The sequence below is a fragment of the Limanda limanda genome, chromosome 1, assembly GCF_963576545.1.
Source record: "Limanda limanda chromosome 1, fLimLim1.1, whole genome shotgun sequence".
NCBI lineage: Eukaryota > Metazoa > Chordata > Actinopteri > Pleuronectiformes > Pleuronectidae > Limanda > Limanda limanda.
This window is the reverse complement of record NC_083636.1, coordinates 24,996,435-25,015,197: the sequence shown is the minus strand read 5'-3', so window position 1 is coordinate 25,015,197 and position 18,763 is coordinate 24,996,435. Positions and strand designations below refer to the sequence as shown.

Sequence of the window (18,763 nt, the reverse complement as noted above, 5' to 3'; positions counted from 1 at the left end):
AAACAACATAGCGGCCTAATTATAATTATAAAGGGTCCATTCTAGAGTAGAGAAAACAACAATTTAGTTGAACCACACTAGTGAAAAAATCTATTTGATTATTTTATATTCGGTTTCTGACAATAGATTATTCACCTAAATTGTACACACTGGAAGGGGATGTTTTCTTCATATTGGGTCAGTAAGTGAGCATAAAAAGTAAGAACATTTTCCGGTATTTTTACACGTGAAACAACCAATAGAAAAAAATTCAAGGTTTAAAATATTAGAACGCTCCTAGAGAAAATAACCACATGACTGATAACGTGTTATTACGGCAGAGTTAAAGCTGAGTTGAATATCTGTTATAGGTGATCCGGTGTAATCTGTGCGCTTGCGTGTCCTTTTCAAAATATCGCTATATTAATAAATAGTTGTAACGCGCATGCGCTGAGGGAAAGCGACGGGTCTCTTTGATTTACTCCAAGCTACACGCCGGAGGAGGACGAGCTCTGCGGCTTCGCACGACGCGGGCGACTCCGCCGAGGCGAACGGCCGCACGGGGTGAGCAAATCCGCGCACCCTTTGATTCTGTCGCATGTTTGGTGACGTCCAATAATCGACTCGCTTGTGAAGTGTCCGAGGCCTGAAGACTTTTCTTATGTTTCTAAACGGCCGCCCGCCTGGATCTCAGCGTGTGGATGCTCGGACTGCGGTGCCCGGTGTGAGCGGGTGTGAACCGCTGTAGCGCTGGACGCCCTGAACCGAGCGGAGGCGGTCGGACACGTTAGCCGACGAGTCGAAGCTACCGCTAACTGCCAGCGAGGAAGTGAGGGAGGAACAAAAATGACATCTCGGAGGTGAGTGTGGAAAACAGCGTCTGGAGGAAGATGTTAGCGGAGCTAGCTTCGACTCCGCTCCGCGGTTGGGTCGCGGACACGTCGGTGAACGGGGTCCGGCCGGGCGGAGAGGTCTGGAGAGAAAAGGGGATGGCAGGAGAGAAGCTAGCAAAGGAGCGCTTCGTGTAGCACACACCGGCAACTTGGAGCCAAGTCTGGAGATGTTTAGAAACCCCTGTTAATGCTGCTATCAATCATACTGCTCTGCTCTGGTTACCTTCCCCCAGATGTTAGTTAGTAGTGGGTCAAGTTTAAACCAGCTACCTTCAGGATCTAGCCTCTGAAAACCGACCACAACTGTTGTTATCTTAAGCAACTCGGGTCTGTTGTGATGTGAGCTGCTGTTGAAACCCCCACAAGTGAAATCAGTAGTTTTTGCACACGTACCTACACAGACTGGCCTAAATACAACAGGTCTACACAGCATGTGTTCATAGAGAGCTGGATCTGGAAAGAAAGTTACTTTTAACGTAAGAAGGGTCAGGGTGAGGAGGAGCAACATCCAGGCCTGTCAGACATCTACAAGTTAGTGACATAGGAGGAGCAGGCAGACATGGCAGCAGTAAGATATGAAGAAACAGGAAGACACTGCATGCACAAACATGCAACAGTTTGGTTTAATGTTAGATGCCCCCTCCAGACATGTTTTAGGACATCACATAATAACCTACTGTGAATAATCTTTTAGAAAGATTCGGTTGTTTGGTAAGAAATTCTTGATTTGACATCAACCGGACACATGATGTCCTGGCCGGTCATGATAACACTGATCATGTTTGTAAATACTTGATTTGAACAAAGATTCCTGGTGAGCACAGAGATTCAGACAGATTCTGCAGATTAAAGTGAAAACACCTTTCTTGGCTTAAACCGGGTCGACCATCATATACAGTGAAGGTCAAACATCCATTAGGCCAAGCATTGACCAAAACACAAAAGTTTCCCGCAGAATTTAGCGTTTGAAGGGCGTTAGCATTGGTTTTGCTATTTAATCTCGTGTTTTTAGTGTTCTGTCAGGTTGTGGGATGAGATCTGTGTGTTCGCTGAGCTTAATCTGTCTGTAAGACATTCTTTCATCTGGAAATAACAAAGTTAAAAGGTATCGTTAAGGTGCAAGAACGGTTTCTATATAATGAGCGTCATTGCAAGATTGTTTGACAACAGTATCGCAATGAACAGTTGTACTATGGGGAATTTCAAAACATGGAGTCTTAATTCAAATTTTGGAAAGTATATATAGTGCACGATATAGGGATTTTGGGGCTGATCATTGTTTTCTTCCTGTCAGGTGGTTTCACCCCAACATCACAGGTGTTGAGGCTGAAAACCTCCTGCTGACTCGAGGAGTAGACGGGAGCTTTTTAGCCAGACCCAGCAAGAGTAATCCAGGAGACTTCACCCTCTCAGTACGGTAAGTGATGGCATTAGCACTAAAGCAATAAAGCCACATGAAATATTGAAGCACTCAAAGTTTCCAAGTAAACCTTCTTGTGCTCGCTACCAGTTTGTATGAGGATTGGCATTGATATGAAATACCCATCACCAATCTTCCTGAGCCTCAGACGAGACTATTCAGCTTGATGTTTTTACATTAGCGTTCTCTGTCCTCTTCTCTAGTCTAGTAGCTGTACCATCAAGACTGCCTTTGGATAGTTGCTGGTATTTGACGTTTTTTATAGTTATTTGTGTCAGTTTTGAGTTCATTTAACAGTCTTTTTAAACCTAAGCTCAGAAACCTGAGATATGTCCGCTATAAAAGATTACAAAATATATAGGTTATTAAAGGTGTGATTAATAGTGCAAATGTAAACACAAGTCTAATCCTGCAAACAAAAGTCACATATGATTTGACCCTGCTTCCAAACTGGTCAACAGCGCTTTAATAGAGACACTGCTCTCAGACCACCACCAAATGCAGGTTGTAAACGTGCTGTAAACCCACTGTACACCATCCGAACAGAACAATGAATATCAGTGTCTGATTTGATATGGGAGGAAACGCTGATACCTGCAGGTGAATGTGGTTACTGTGAAAGACAAACTGAGATACAAAAAGGTGATGTATTTTATTTGTAATGTTGCTCTGTGTCTCTGTGGGCGAGTAAATGCTTTGCTCACACATTTGACGTCACTTAATGAGATGATGTGATGCGGCAGTGTTGTATATTCATCTGTTTTGCTGCGAGAAAGCTCAACTAATGCAGCTTTGAAGGTGGTGTGCTATGCAAAGTATTAGTTATAAAACTGCATCTTAAGTATAAGCTTTGTTAAAGGATGGTGGGAAGGCAGCAATATCCAAAGAAGGGTGATAAACCTTTGCCAAAAGTTTGTGGTTTTATCTCGGGGCCTGTCGAGTCATACATTTCTAAGATGAAGTATCATTAAGTCTGTTAAGCTGATGTAGCCAAAGTTATTTTTGTAACAGTCTCATATTTTCGCTGCACGGCCTCTCATCTCCTGCCATATTTACTTCCTATGGAAACAAAACAAGTCTCCTCTTGTGGAAACAGAGACATTTCCACAGATAGACTCATTTCAGATTCCTGATGATATGCTCAGCTCAGGGCTGCCGATAATGCTTCATCATCAGGTTATTTTTTCAGCTAATCATGTGATTGATCTGATCACTTGTTTTGTGTCAGCAATTGCCTAATATGTGAGGTTTATAGTGATTTAAAAAGAAGAAGCTCACACTGTGGAATAAGGGACCAGAGAATGGTTGGCATTTTGCTTATTAAAACAACTTCAATGTTGATTTGATAAGTTTTCTGTTTATAAGCAAATTGTTGTGGTTCTAATCAACACAACTGATGAGCTGGAGCGAGTCAATGTTTGAATGAAAATTTAATTAGTTCCAAATGAGTGTTCAATTAATCAACTAATCAAATAATAAATTCAAAATGAAACCCTAAGTAGTACCCAAGTAAGTTCGTAATTGTCTGTAAAAATATGATTGTGTAACTTTGATATATTTGGAGTTTAACACAGAATCATGAAATACAACAGGCTAAGCTGTGACAGTGGATTTGTTTAGAGGAACATTAGTTTCATGTCAGAGTTGGCTTGTGTCATGATGATGATGATGATGATGATGATGATGATGATGATGACGACGACGATGTTCCTGCCATGGATGCTCTGATTTCTCTAAATGACTGATCTCTTGCAGGCGAAATGGAGCTGTCACCCACATTAAGATCCAAAACACAGGAGACTACTATGACCTTTATGGAGGAGAGAAGTTTGCCACTCTTGCAGAGCTGGTGCAGTATTACATGGAACATCATGGACAATTGAAGGAGAAGAATGGAGATGTTATTGAGCTCAAGTATCCGCTCAACTGTGCTGATCCCACATCAGAGAGGTGAGTCGTAACGTTAAATGTTTCAGGTTTGTGCTTGAATGTCAGCTTGATAACTGTCGAGATATCACCTGTTCCATTGGGAATAATTTTGGGATTTGTCAAGTTGCCTTGCCAGCCAGAACATCAGTGTTAAAGTGTTCAGAATACAGGTTTTAGACATTTATACGTTACATAATCGTTCATTAATCATGAATGAGGAAAAGTGAATCGTGATATTTCGCCCAGCCCAACATCACAAGTAAATTCCTCAAACACTGAGACATTGCATTATGTAAATTAAAATAACAGCTGGAAAAACGGTGGTGCTAGAAATGGGTTTATTTAAGTTCCTCATCTCATATACTAAATAGCATTACAGAGAATTACTGTGGAAATGGAGTTTTCCATGCTAAGAAAGAGGAACTGGCTGGGTGGTGGTTATACACTGTTGCACACTGTTTCCATTACATTCATCCACTTTGTCTTTTCCCTTCATTAAATATGTGCAGTCGTAAATCCAGTTGTTTGGTTAATTAAGAAAAACATGTGCCCATAAAAAAACATGACCGCATTTTACATTCCCTCGAGATGAAATCAGTGTTTCCATCGATATGTCATGTTGGGGTTGCCATCGGCTCCTAATAACAGACTAGGGGAGACGAAGTGTTCCCCAAAATGATGATTGAAATGTTTTAATGACTTATCTTACTGATTGTTATTAGGTTCAAACACTAATACGATTAATACTGATACGGCTCAGGTTTTGTAAATGGCATCACCCACCTGACCCATAAGACTATTCTTTAAACAACCACCCAAAGACTAACAGACCTACTCAACTCCTCTACATGTTAGTCAATGTGTAGAGGAGCTTCTTTCTTACTTTTTCAATGGAGTTTTATTCTCAAAAATGCTCCCACATTACATATGCACAATTAAGATGAAAATGCATGTAATCACTGAATCAGATAATCAAATGATCCTTCTCTTTTTTCAATTAAAGAGTGCAGTGATAACTCTAAACATGCCCGTTTGGCTTTGAAGAGATACTGAACAATTGTCAGAATTGTTGCTTGTTGGGTTTATGTTGAATTAAGAATTGTTTAATGTTCAGCTGCTTAGTGGTTGTTGGCTGTTGCTTTGTTAAACTGTCCTGCCAATTGATTTTTGTGCTGTTACGTTTTTGTTGCCGCAGATCTGAGGATTAAGGAAAACAAAGCAAAATGTTTGTAATGACACTTATCTGCAGACTTTCACAGGAAATGGATCCTGAGAGTTCCTGTGTTTGGCCCTTGATTAACATTGCTTGCAAACATTAAACACTCGTGTAAATAAAGAGAGGGATGACATTATGGTACAAGTTTATCCCAATCATCAGTGGAAGCAGATGTTTTATTTATTTGATGTGAATTGTTCTTCAGTGAGTTGCATCCAGTTGAAACATGTGTTTTTGCCAGATGGTTCCACGGGCACTTGTCGGGCAGGGAGGCTGAGAAGCTGCTGACGGAGAAGGGGAAGAACGGCAGCTTCCTGGTGAGAGAGAGCCAGAGCCATCCAGGGGATTTTGTCCTGTCAGTTCGTACAGGAGATGATAAGACGGACAGCAGTGACAGCAAACCCAAAGTCACTCATGTCATGATCCGCTGCCAGGTGAACACACTCCTCGTCTCCTGTGTCTGTCCCTGCCTGCCTGCTTACAATATGTCAATGTTACTGTGATGCATGCAGTTGTTCAGTAATGTCCAGATAATTCAAGACATTAACACTTTTTGTGAAGGTCTGATTCTGACAGATACAGATTTTAAGATTTTCTCCTTTTTTCCCTGCTGCGATCCACATGTTTTTAGGGGTTCAGTAGGCATGTTGTTCAAATCAGTGTGTTATCATTAGTAATTGATTGACAACTAAATACATGTGGCGATCGGAAACACATGCACTAATGTGAAAAATAATAAAGAGGAATACATATTTTTTTTGATCAATAGAATGATTTTGCTGTACCAGGATTTTCATTAGTCACTGGATTTAAAATAGCTGCTAATGTAATGGAGGGAGAATTTGTGACGCCAACATATTCCTGATATATGCCCCTCATGTTAGAAGGTGACATGATGTTTGGAGGGTGAAGCAGCGATCAAGAGCGAAAACTGTCACTGCCGCCATGTGCTGTTTCATTTACTCAGACCTGGAGCGCTACATTGTTATTAAAATTGCCAGATTCAGAACAGTGGCACTGTCCTGTGAACTGTGTTTTACAATTTCCTGCCAGTTGCATTTAAATCCTTCCTCTTTTTCGTTTATCGTGTCACAGCCCTGTTAAACAATGTTTGTGGGGCAGAAAACAAAAAAATATCCCATCGTAGCTGAATTTAATCAGATCAGCTATGAACTGCAGAATATTGCATCACTACAAATTTCTCATTATGTTTTGACTTTGTCACAAGCAGAGAGATTAAGTCCTTGAATGTACAGTAAATATATTGTTTGAGTTTTCTCTGAGTAACCTGTTTTTTGTTTGGGTGTAAATTTCTAATTATAACTGTGACAATGGTGGTGCTTACTTGTATTTGTTTGTGTCTGTGGCTTTTTGTTCAGCATGACCTCAAGTATGACGTGGGTGGAGGCGAGAAGTTTGACTCCCTCACCGACTTGGTGGAGCACTACAAAAAGAACCCCATGGTAGAAACTCTGGGCACCGTGCTTCAGCTAAAACAGGTACGTCCCCATCTCGTTTTTGATGTGTCCTAAATATTGTAATATAAAGCTGACTCACAGTCTGTCGTTTCCTGATTGTAAGTTCTGTCCTGACTCATGTTCTCCTCTGCAGCCCCTGAACACGACTCGTATTAACGCAGCAGAGATTGAAAGTCGAGTAAGGGAGTTGAGCAAACTAGCTGAGGCCACAGACAAGGTCAAACAGGGCTTCTGGGAAGAATTTGAGGTGAGCGGTTCTGTCTTTGATTATTCACATTACAAGTCCAAATTATACTATACTATATAATAATCTTTTTCTTTTGTCTATGTGAATTTCCCACGAAACAGAAAATAACATACAGACTAAAGGCTCCTTCCAAACATGCACCTCGTTACATAAATGTGATAGACATTTTCAACCCCTGAATAAGGTCCAGTCATTCTAATGTAAAAGTCAACAAGATAAAATCTATCGGTAACACTTTGAAAAAAGCACAACTTTGATCTGAACGCCTAAAACCGAATTGTCATTGTTGAGCTGTGAGCAACATTCAGGTAAGAGCCAGTCCAGTGGAAACAGAAACACAGAATTGTTAACGACTACTTGCTGATTGTCACAGTCGATGAATTACTGGGATTCTATGACGTGTCTTTAATGAATTACCGGGACATTGAATATTAAAACCTTTCCAAAGTTGGCGTTGGCGGATGTGTCAGAAAACATTTGTCGATTTGGAGCATAGTTTGTAAATAAGATGCTCACCACAACACCCCCCCAGATTTAAACATTCATGACCAGACACTGCCAGCTACTTTGCATCTTCACATGTGAATGCGTCGTTAGGCTTCAACTGCAAAATGAGCTCTGAAATCCTTCATTGATGCAGAGAAAACTTGATATCATTACTTTTCCAGCTCGCTGCTGTTCTCCAGCTCCAACTCAGTCCCTCTTGTTCACCAGATGCCAAATATCAAGCACTGACTCTGGATACCCTCACTTTACCAGACACTGTACTAGATAAGGCCAACTGTGAATTACATGTTGAAAAGCCACAGATATATATATCAAGCGGTGTGATTTCAAGATGTTCTCTAGACTTGGCTGGAAATGACACGTTGAAATGTGACCCTTTCGCCACTTTTCTCGATCCAGACCTTGCAGCAACAAGAGTGCAAGCTGCTCTACAGTCGCAAAGAGGGCCAGAGAGCAGAGAACAAAAACAAGAACAGATACAAGAACATTCTGCCATGTGAGAAACGCTCTCTGCTCTTTCACTAGAACAACCTCTCAGTTTAACAGAGATGGGCCCACCTGAGGGGGTTTTGTTGACTGTTGTTCCTTCTGTTTCCAGTTGACCACACACGTGTGGTGCTGAATGATGGGGACCTAAATGAGCAAGGCTCAGACTACATCAACGCCAATATCATCATGGTAGTATCGGCTGTCATGGTAAACTCACTTCATCCTCAGGGGATTCAAACACACACACACACACTCACATAAAAGTTTCTTCTGTACATGATAATATGTAAATTACTTGATGTAGAATTACATTAGTCTGATTCATCCTGTAGTTGGCCTCCATGTGTCGTCAGTCACGTTATGTTCTTGTTTTAACACTGGAATGTATTTTTCTCTTGTACACTGAATACTCAGCTGACTGTTGTGTGTGACTGTGTGTGTCGGCATATGTGTGCTTGTGCAGCCGGAGCTGGACCCAAAGTGTAACAGTACCAAGCTGAAGAAGAGTTACATCGCCACTCAGGGTTGTCTGCAGAGCACAATCAGTGACTTCTGGAGGATGGTGTTCCAGGAGAACTCTCGAGTCATCGTCATGACCACCAAAGAGGTGGAGAGAGGAAAGGTGAGCAACATTAGTAAGGAATGCATTTAGGGCTGGCCGATAGTACGATAAGGATTATTATCGTCAATGACTTTTCCTCAATAGGAATTTAAGACATGGTCGATATATAATGTCGATCAATGTTTTCACATAAAACACAAACAACCAACGATAATGAGCATAGGGCCGCACCGAACCAATCATGTGGCGGGAAAAGAGTTACAGCCGTGTCAGGGTAGGTTTACGCACACAGCACAGAGCTGCAGCAGCAGCACACATGCTAATGTTTGGGTTCCTGTAGAATGGTGGACGACTCTGTATCGCTGCAGTGACATGAACATAATGATTTGTGTTTTTTCTGCTACTTTCATTGTTTTGTCGTTTTCCACCGCTGAATAATTACACCACTTCCTCCTCCTTCCTTTTTTCCCCTCCATATTGCCCAGCCCTTGCTGCACTGTAATTTAATGTGGATACACTTAAAAGGTTGTGTATATTACCATATATTTTTTTTACCTGAATATATCAGCCAACAATATTTTTCTCTGTAAAGAATTGGTAGACTAACTATTGTGTTGTGACCCACACATCTCTCGTTGCTCAATCTCTTGTTTTTGGTGACTCCAACTCTAATCAGCTGTAGTGTAAACATGACACCTAGGTGGACACGTATATTCTCGTCTTTCAGAGACACTAACACTGTCAACTCACTTGTCGCCTGCTAGCCGCCCTGCAGGCCCACTGAGTGCGCTCTGCTCAGAGCTGCAAGAGGGACTTCACCTCTGTAAATACATTATCCAAGCGAAGGAGGCTCAAACAATGTCAGGAGTACAAACCAGCGAATGAGATGCCAACCTCTTTGGGGCCGAATGAAAATGATACAGACAGTTAATCATTATTCAGGATCATGACAGATTGATTCTATTGTTGATTGTGTAATTACTTATCGTTCCAGCTCTACTCATTAGACAGTAGCATCAAAGGAAACGTGACAAAGTGAATGTTATTGTGTCTCAACAGAGCAAGTGTGTGAAGTACTGGCCAGACGTGTCGGCTCTGAAGGAGTACGGCGCCATGCGCGTTCGCAACGTCCGAGAGACAACTGCACACGACTACACCTTAAGGGAGCTCAAACTGTCCAAAGTTGGACAGGTAAGTTTGTGTGGCTGTATATGTATAAGCAAGTATAGTTATCACCGTAATCATAATGATAATCTTTGTTTCCCTAGCACCTTTCATACAATAAATTGTGGTTAAAGTGGTGATATGATACTGATATGAATTATTGAGTGTAGAAAACATATTTTCTAATGGGTGTTGTGCAGCATAATGATGAGGTCATGACTTCTAAGAAACAAAGTCAGATTCTATGAAGGCAGAGTTGTTGCAGTTTTGTTTGACGACACTGATGGATGCTTTAAAGTTTATATTTTAATTACACCCAAGGTTTTCTGTTTAGTTTTTTTCAAGCAGCATTTGACATATTAGTGTGAACTGCCCTTCATGGTCTAGGTCATAATTATTGCTGCATGTGTTTTTCAATATCTTTTTAGAAAATATGTTATAGATTGGTATTTAGGTGTAAGGCTGGTGATATTCTATATTTTTGTTCACATGAAAAGACCAAAACCAACAGTGTGTTACTACGTCTCTCCTTCTTGAAGTGATACATTTTAATAAAAAACATCATAGATGTTAAGGCTCAATACCATTTTCAATACAACTGTCACTGTAGTTTCTACCATGCATAACTCTAAACAGGAGATATAACTGTATATTTCTACTGTTTTCAGTGGTGGATTAATCCACATTAGGTGCACTTACAAGTACCTGCTACAGCAGGACAGTGTTTGTGGGATTGAGTCAAATTAAACTACAGTGTGTGTTGATGATGATGAAGTTACATGAGCAACAGTGTGAGTCACTGATGTTTTTATTAAATTGTTTGACAATGGCACTCTATGGCTCAGAGGGATCAGATTTCTTTCTGGTCTTTTTATGTTAATGTATAATTGTTGGTTTTGTCTTTTCATAGGATTTCTTAATTATAAGAAAAATAATATCACAAGACAAAATACCCAATGATGATGCTATTTCAAAGTCTGTTCAGTGACAATGACAGACTCGATTATGATTCGACTGTGCTCAAGCTTTGTGTCAAAAAACTTCAAATTGAAACCTTTTATCTTCCTGTGTGTGTATTTAGGGAAACACAGAACGTACAGTTTGGCAGTACCACTTCAAGGCCTGGCCGGACCACGGCGTCCCCACTGACCCGGGTGGTGTACTGGACTTCTTAGAGGAAGTCAACCTGAAACAGGAGAGCATACCGGACGCTGGGCCTATAGCGGTACACTGCAGGTACACAAGCTTCTCAAATACTTCAACAAGCCTTAAATCTTCTCTAACAGACACAAATGTAAAGAATAGAGGAGATAAAGACTTTGTCTTATGTTCTGCAGTGCAGGGATCGGGCGTACAGGAACGTTTATAGTGATTGACATCCTGATAGATGTGATCAGAGAAAAAGGTGAGTGTGCTTTTCATGTGTCAATAATGCGATTCAACACAGTTCTGTTTACATTTAGGCACATACACGCACTGTAGTACAGTGTAAATTAACACAACTGTCATTTGTTTTGGACACGGTTATAAAGGTATTTATTCAATAATGTTTGACCATTGAGGTCATTAGTGAAGTTCTGGTACTGGAATGTATTATACAGCAGTTTTTGAAATTTCAGCAATATTTGAATATTACAACCTGTGTAAAGGTTGATCTTATGGCATAGCTGTTGGATTGAATTGCTTTAGATTGTACAGGTGTATAAGTAAAGCAGCCACAGAGCGTAAATGTGAAGAGCAGCGTAAAGCATGAGCAGAACAAAATAATACAAAAGACTTAAACAGGAATCACTGGATTATGAGGGAGGAATACTTAAGATATTTGGCAGTTAAGAACACTCTCAGGTATCTATTAACGAAAAAAGGGATCAAATTAAAGCAGGCTCTGCTTAATGCCTGGTAATATTAGGAATAGATTAGAGCAACATATTTATTGTTTCTTTTACATCATTATTTGATATTTGCAGATGTGACTGAAATCATGTTGCTTACAGAGTTATCATTAATTGTGTGACTTGGTGCAAACAGGATCACACATAACATGAATGTGAATATCTTCTGTCTGACCAGTCTACTTCTGCCATGTTGTGCTAGGGATGTGTCAGAGTCAAATGTTGTTTTTACGCTGCAGGGGTGGACTGTGACATCGACGTGCCAAAGTCCATCCAGATGGTTCGTTCTCAGCGCTCTGGGATGGTGCAGACCGAGGCGCAGTACAGGTTCATCTACATGGCTGTACAGCATTACATAGAAACATTGCAGAGACGCATAGAGGAAGAACAGGTGAGCAGTGGACAACTCTTCACGTTTTTTTAGTCGGGATTTGTTTCTGCTCCGGTCTCTAACCTTACCCTGTTCTCCCCTCTGCAGAAAAGTAAGATTAAAGGGCGTGAGTACACTAACATTAAGTACTCCATGTCTGACCTGACTGGGGGAGAGCAGAGTCCTTTGCCTCCTTGCACTCCTATTCCTACTCCCACCTGCACAGAGTAAGTAATGCTGCTGTTAGGAGGCTCTTAGAGTTTTTTAGTTTACTGTGAAATTCTTTAAAGCTTTTAGGGTCCTTGTTAAGGAAGTCTAGACGGTACTTTCTTACCTGAGTGTGTGCATGTGTTGCCAGGATGAGGGAGGACAGCTCCAGAGTGTATGAGAACGTGGGCCTGATGCAGCAGCAGAAGAGCTACAGATGAGATTCACCTTTGACCCCAGTGCTCTTTCAGTTCCAGGTAAATACAGCAACATGGTGCTTATTGTATAGAACTATAATTTAGCAAAAGCTACTTTTCAAATTCAAGCAGGAAGTTGCTGTGTAAAAATAATGAACGGGTGGAACTGCCTCTAATCTACTGCTCACATGATATATTCAGCATAATGTCCTGGGTGTGGGGGGGTTCTCTGCATGTCTGAAGTGAAGTGAGTCAGCTTGTGCACATCCTGAATTACAGGAGTAGATATGCCAGATGGCCAATTCAACTATAGAGTTTTTGTTGTACCTGGGAGGGGTGTGTATAATAATGGTGGGCAGAGTGAAAATCAATACCTTATGAAAACCTATCTAACTAAATATCAGCAAGTAAAATCATCATCTCTGACATCGCTTCCTTTATGTCTCCTTTCCCTCTCTCTCCCCTTGGGTGGGTTTCACACGTGTCTCCCATCTCCCGTGTCCTTTACAAATTAAAAGCCTTCTGTCCAGTAATTTCATTATCGACAACCGAAAACACAGACAATATTTTTGCCATTACAGGTTTAAATGTTTGAAATTTGTCATCAGTTTATTTCAGCTCATTCGTCTAAACAAAAGATGTATTACTGCTTTAACAAACGTCAATCACTTTTATTTTTGTTATTCTTTACTGAAGAAAAATATGTCATGGCCAATATATGACAAAAGTCTCTCTGCAGGTCAGGTCAATAAAGTATTAGTCAAGTATTAGAGAATTCCCAGTGATGTTATGTCATGTTCAATTTGTTTCTGTCCCCTTCAGGATCTTGATACCTGACAGTTTATTCGCCAGCCACACCTTGACGCCTGAGACTTGACCGTAATGACATGGAACCATGGACACACACACACACGCACACACACACAAACACACACATACTCACACACACTCCACTCACACACAATGAGAGAGACCAGACTCCAGGGTCCTCCTGTTCTCGCTCATCTTCCATGAACATTTGCCCTCTAGTTGAATTCTAAACCACTGTGATCATCAGAGGAGCCTTTGAGAAGCCTAAAACACTAAATCCCAACTAAACCACAGTCTGAGTTTAGCCTTTGTAAAGTCTCCCCTCAACAAGGGCTGCACACAGTGAGCACTCTCCTCAGAGGGAATAACTTAGCTAATCTTTGCTCTGCTCTCATTTTTCTATGTTGTTTTTTTTATTAACCAAAGGAAAGATTAGATTGTGTTGTGTCAATGGAAGTGAGGAGTTTCCTCAATAAGACCTGTAACAAAACCACAAATGATTTTATTGACATTTCTCTATTTGGCCTGATGCGCCTTTAAAGCAGTGGGAGACAAAACTGGGGCAAAACTTCCAGTGACTTTTCCAGTTTTCACTGTGTTTATATAGAGCGATGTTTCTGAATGAAGAAGTATTGGCAACATTGTAGTGTAATATCATATTTACAGTTGATCTGTTGATTCATAATTCACTGACTTCTAAACATGAGTTCTTTTTTTGTGTGTGCCAGAACCGCCTTGAAGAGAAATTCAGGCTGTTCAGAAAATTAATTAATTTTTTTTTTTTTCTTTTTCTACTTCACATGGGTGTAATATGCTTTTGTTGGGATACACAGTGTCTGTTAGTTAACCATTCCTGAGCTCAAGCCTAATGTCCTTAATGCTGCACCTTTTATTTAGCAGCTTAACAGTTACAGTCAAGCCTTGATTCACCGGTTGGATTTATAAATGATCTAATCTGCGGTTACTACAGGAGTTTCGCAAGGGGTGGGGGCGTCCATATTTGATTTTTGCCCTCCCCCTTTCATGCCTGCACTTCTATGTCAAAGTCGGTGACTGGCATGTAAAGATTTCAGGGGAGTCTGTTGTGTATCTCTGTTGCAGGCATCACTACAGACGCACGACTGCCAAAAAGAAAACCTTACGTTTTTTTTGTTGTTTTTTTTAAGTGCATATTACTTTTTCCATTCTTTCTTGTTCTTTTTAAAGAAAAATGCCTTTTGTGTATCATTTCCTATTTGAGCACTACATGTACTTAAGTTTAAGAGTAACTATTTTAAAAAGCAATCACACAACTCTCAGCCTTGGCAGCATAGACGGCCAGTGTTGTGGTTATAGAATGTTGGGCCTGTTCTAGTCAGCTGGATTCAGTAGTTACACAGACACACATGTACATGAACACACACACACCCACACACACCCACAAGTATACAGTTTTCAAGAGGAGAGTATTTTCTTGTGTACTGTTAACAATTTAAATGAATTGTCTTATATTTTTTTCAAATGTCACTCATCCCACTTTCCTCAGTCAGATGAGAAGATGGACACCACTCTCATACGTTCGTACGCTACATATGAAGCCAGCCAGCAGTTTAGAGTATTAGCATAAAGACTGAACAGTCTAATGGAGACAGACTCTAGGAACTCTTTGTAAATAAAACAGGGAATTAAGAAACAAATCATCATGTGTTTATCGTTGAGCTTTAGAGTGGGGTGGTAAATAGAAGATCCTAACCACTCAAGTTTGCGTGCTAACCATTAAGCCACGCCCAGCGGCTGATTAGCTTAGCATAAAGAAGCACAAAGATTGGAACAAACTCCACCCATCAGCACCTTCTAGGCTCAATAATTGTGGTTCAGGCGTCGCCATAGAGATGAAGCTTGGCTAGCTGTCTCCTAGCTTAGCTCAGCCGATTACCTGTCAGTACTGGCCTCATATGTACAAATATGAGAGTGGAATCAAGCTTCCTGTCTTAACTTCATACAAGAAAGCGTATTTCCCAAGATGTTAACTGTTCTTTTAACGTCTCCATCGGTTTCAGTATTGGGGGATGTTGAATATTTTGTATTCTAGTGAGAAACACACTCACACTTACTCATTTCAAACATGTGGCCTAAGTATTTTCATTTGTCAAGCCTTCCCAGCTTCTGCACATTGGCTCACCATCACTCGCCTTGAGAAACTGCAGTCTTGTGATTGAACTTACTGTAACAGTGCTGACTCAGAATTTCTCAGTTAAAGAAAAGGGAAGCGGCGGCTCTTCTCTTTGCCTTTGAGGGACAGTTCTCAACCACCACTGATCCAGGATTGAACAGCCTCTTTGTGTAACATAAAAACTCATGAAATCAGTGTTTTTTCCCCCGGGCTGCTCTGCTTCCCCCCCCACCGGAGGACTCTGCTTATAACATTTGTCTGCTGCTTCACAGCAAGTGTTCTTTGAAACTTCCCCCGGGTGAACGCCATCCACTGACTGAGTTAATGAGAGCTGCAGTGTGGTGGGGTTTTCTGTATGCAGTTTTATCGTCGAATGGATGACTTTGTCTAATGTTTAGTGGAGTGCATGTTGTGGTGTTTCTTGTCCTGTGGTGTGTGTGTGAGTGTGTGCAGGGATGTGTGAATGTGCTGTGAGAATGTGGCTTCCGTATCAGCCATAAGTTCTACTTTTCTTTTCCCGCAGATGATAAAACTGCTTTCCATTTATCATGTAAGCAATTAAGATGCATAGATGTGCCTTCTATGCATATGCCTATGTGTATGTGATAGGTATTACAAAAAAACAGTGCTCTTTAGTTTCCACCGCCATTCAAGAACCTGTAACACTTAAATGTGAATTCTTTCATCCTGAACATCCTGAACAAAAAAGGAAAAATGGTGATTGCGATGCAAACAAACTATATTTTTTAACATGTATATTGTACATGAGTACCAGGTAGAGGAGAATGTACTTACTAAAACATATCTACTTGCCAATAAGATATACTGTATGTATATTCCTACAGCTTTCTCTCTGTGACACAGAGAGGGACCTCTCACAAAGCTTAAGAGGTTTATTGTATGACTTTCAATGCAGTTAACCATGTTAACTTCCTCAATAACAATAAATGGCTAGCTCATGCCTCATTAACTTTGTGTTTTTGGTCTGTTTTTGTGTGAGTTACTCATTTATAAAGTTTGACCATTGTACTCAATGTTGGCACAAGAAGGACATGTTAAATGTGTTTGCCATCATTTTTTACAAGCCTGAGACAAAACTCACATTTCAAGTTAATAATCAGTTTGTAATTTAGCTGTGTCAACGAGATGTTCGATTTGGAGATTGATGCGACTCTTGCTACTGTGAAGATGAATATGACCTAAATCAAATTGTTTCAGTAATTTAAGGTGAAGTACTAGGATGTGTCAGTTTGCCATGACTTACAAAAGTGTTGTGGTTCTCTATAGTGCCTTGAGATCATGTATGCTGTGATCAGGCACTATACATAAGTAAAATTGAATTGAATTGAAAATCATTTGCACAGAGAAATTGCCATACTATATATGGGTTATTCAAGAGTGGGGTCTTTCAGTTTGAGAGCAGGACTTATTGATCTCAGGCACAGATTGTGTAATGCTCTCACTCAAAACCCTGCGCTGGCACTCAAATATTCCCTACAAGGATGCAAACATGGAATACTATCGTTTGGTGAGTTTCGACAGAATCTCAAAAATCAGTGAGCAGAGGAGACAATTGAGAGAACATTTTCTTCATTTGCACAAAAGCATTGTGGGAAGCAGATGAAGCGCAGGAAATCTGTCAAACAACATGTCTGAGTGCAAGTGCACAATTTGAGTACAAGCAGGAGCTATTTCAGTACGATGGGAGGGCTTTGCGTTACAAAGCATTACAAAATCTGAACTTGAAATTGATCTGTGCGGCTTTCAAACTGACAGACCACATGCTTGAATGATGATAGAAAAAGAAACCCATTACTAACACTCCTGAAAATTCAAGTCGTTGAAATACTGAGGAAGTTGAATTAGTCAAAATAAAACTAAAATCAATAAAGAAGTGCAGAAACAAGTTGGAAGTATCGAGCATGAATGAAGTCTTAGGTTTAGTTCAAGTACAGAACATATGAATTAAAGTGAGATACAGTTAGTTTATGTTCAAGCGCTGATGAGACAAAGTTGTGAGATGTCAGTACAAAAAAGATGAAGTGTCAGCAGTGAAAGCAGCTGAAATGTCACTCAAAATAAATTAATGAGAGTTAAATCACTCAAATAATTGGAAAACCCATGAGTCATGTTACAAAAAATTTGCAAATCATAATGGTTTAGAATCAGAAGGTACACAGAAAATTAAACTCCACCTACATGCAACTAAAAATGAACTCTGACCTCTCCTTTCTTCTCTTTTTGGTAAAGTAATTAGATTGTATCGCTTTTGGTTGTAAGTGCATTACACCTCACCTGGAGACCTGTGAGCACTGAACAGGGACATTAGTTTAAACTAATCCTTTTTTGCCTCACAGGACCAAGCACAATCAGACATGAGCTTAATGTGATTAATGACATCTGGCCAGAAGACAAGAAAGACCTGAGAAACAATGCACTAAATGAACTGACACCAATGAACAACAATTTCCTTTACTTATTTACTGTGTCAAACACTTCTGTCCTTCATTAGATTCTTTGTTTTCTTTGCTCAGGACCACAAACTGTATTTACCACCATGTGCTCTTCCATTATTTGACAGGTCAAATAAACGCAATATGGTTTATTTTCATGTCTACAATTTAAGTATCTTTCATTTATTATGGTTTCTGCTTTTGTAGATGGGATGGGAAATGTGCAGTGTTTGTTTCTGGGCAGGAGGCGGTGAAGCAGATCAGTAAAATACCACAAGGCATGATGGTCATTCATGTGACAGAGGGTAAAGGTGAGTCACAATTTTCTGCGTCTGTTCTTGGAGTGCAAGGCTGGATTACCGAGCAGGCAAAGCAAGCAACTGCCCAGGGTGCCCCAGACTTCCAGGGGGCCTCAGAACTCCAGGGGGCCCCAGACCTCCAGGGGGCCCCAGACCTCCAGCGGCTCAGAAAACACGAGATTCCCACCACATCTTTTGGATTGTGCTACATAATTTGATTAAATATAATCTAGATTAAGAACCTGATCTTTTTCAATTTGTATAAAGTAAAATTTAGCTTGAACAAATAATCTATCATATACTATGAAGCTGCAGCCAGTGATTCATTTCATGATCAATATTAGTATTTTATTTATATTGTGAAAAAGTCTTCTTTCCCTGATGCCAAAGTTAACATTGTCAAAAATTAAAAAAATTAAAAATGTTTTGGCACTTTCCTTAAAGATTCAGTGTGTATAATTTAGTGGCATCTAGTGCCCCCCCTTCCAAACATGAGAGA

At 40.3% G+C, this 18,763-nt stretch overlaps 1 protein-coding gene across 1 annotated transcript; it reads left to right on the top strand.

The window, feature by feature from the left end:
• Positions 1 to 590: 590 nt before the first annotated feature.
• Positions 591 to 16,482, top strand: ptpn11a (protein tyrosine phosphatase non-receptor type 11a). The gene is made up of 16 exons (XM_061067820.1): positions 591 to 839; positions 2,167 to 2,289; positions 4,048 to 4,242; positions 5,679 to 5,871; positions 6,817 to 6,936; positions 7,049 to 7,162; positions 8,069 to 8,165; positions 8,268 to 8,365; positions 8,622 to 8,780; positions 9,780 to 9,911; positions 10,966 to 11,120; positions 11,222 to 11,289; positions 12,016 to 12,167; positions 12,255 to 12,373; positions 12,505 to 12,610; positions 13,373 to 16,482. The coding sequence occupies exons 1-15, from the start codon at positions 826 to 828 to the stop codon at positions 12,572 to 12,574; spliced, it is 1,809 nt and encodes a 602-aa protein (XP_060923803.1). The 5' UTR covers positions 591 to 825; the 3' UTR covers positions 12,575 to 12,610; positions 13,373 to 16,482.
• Positions 16,483 to 18,763: the final 2,281 nt, after the last annotated feature.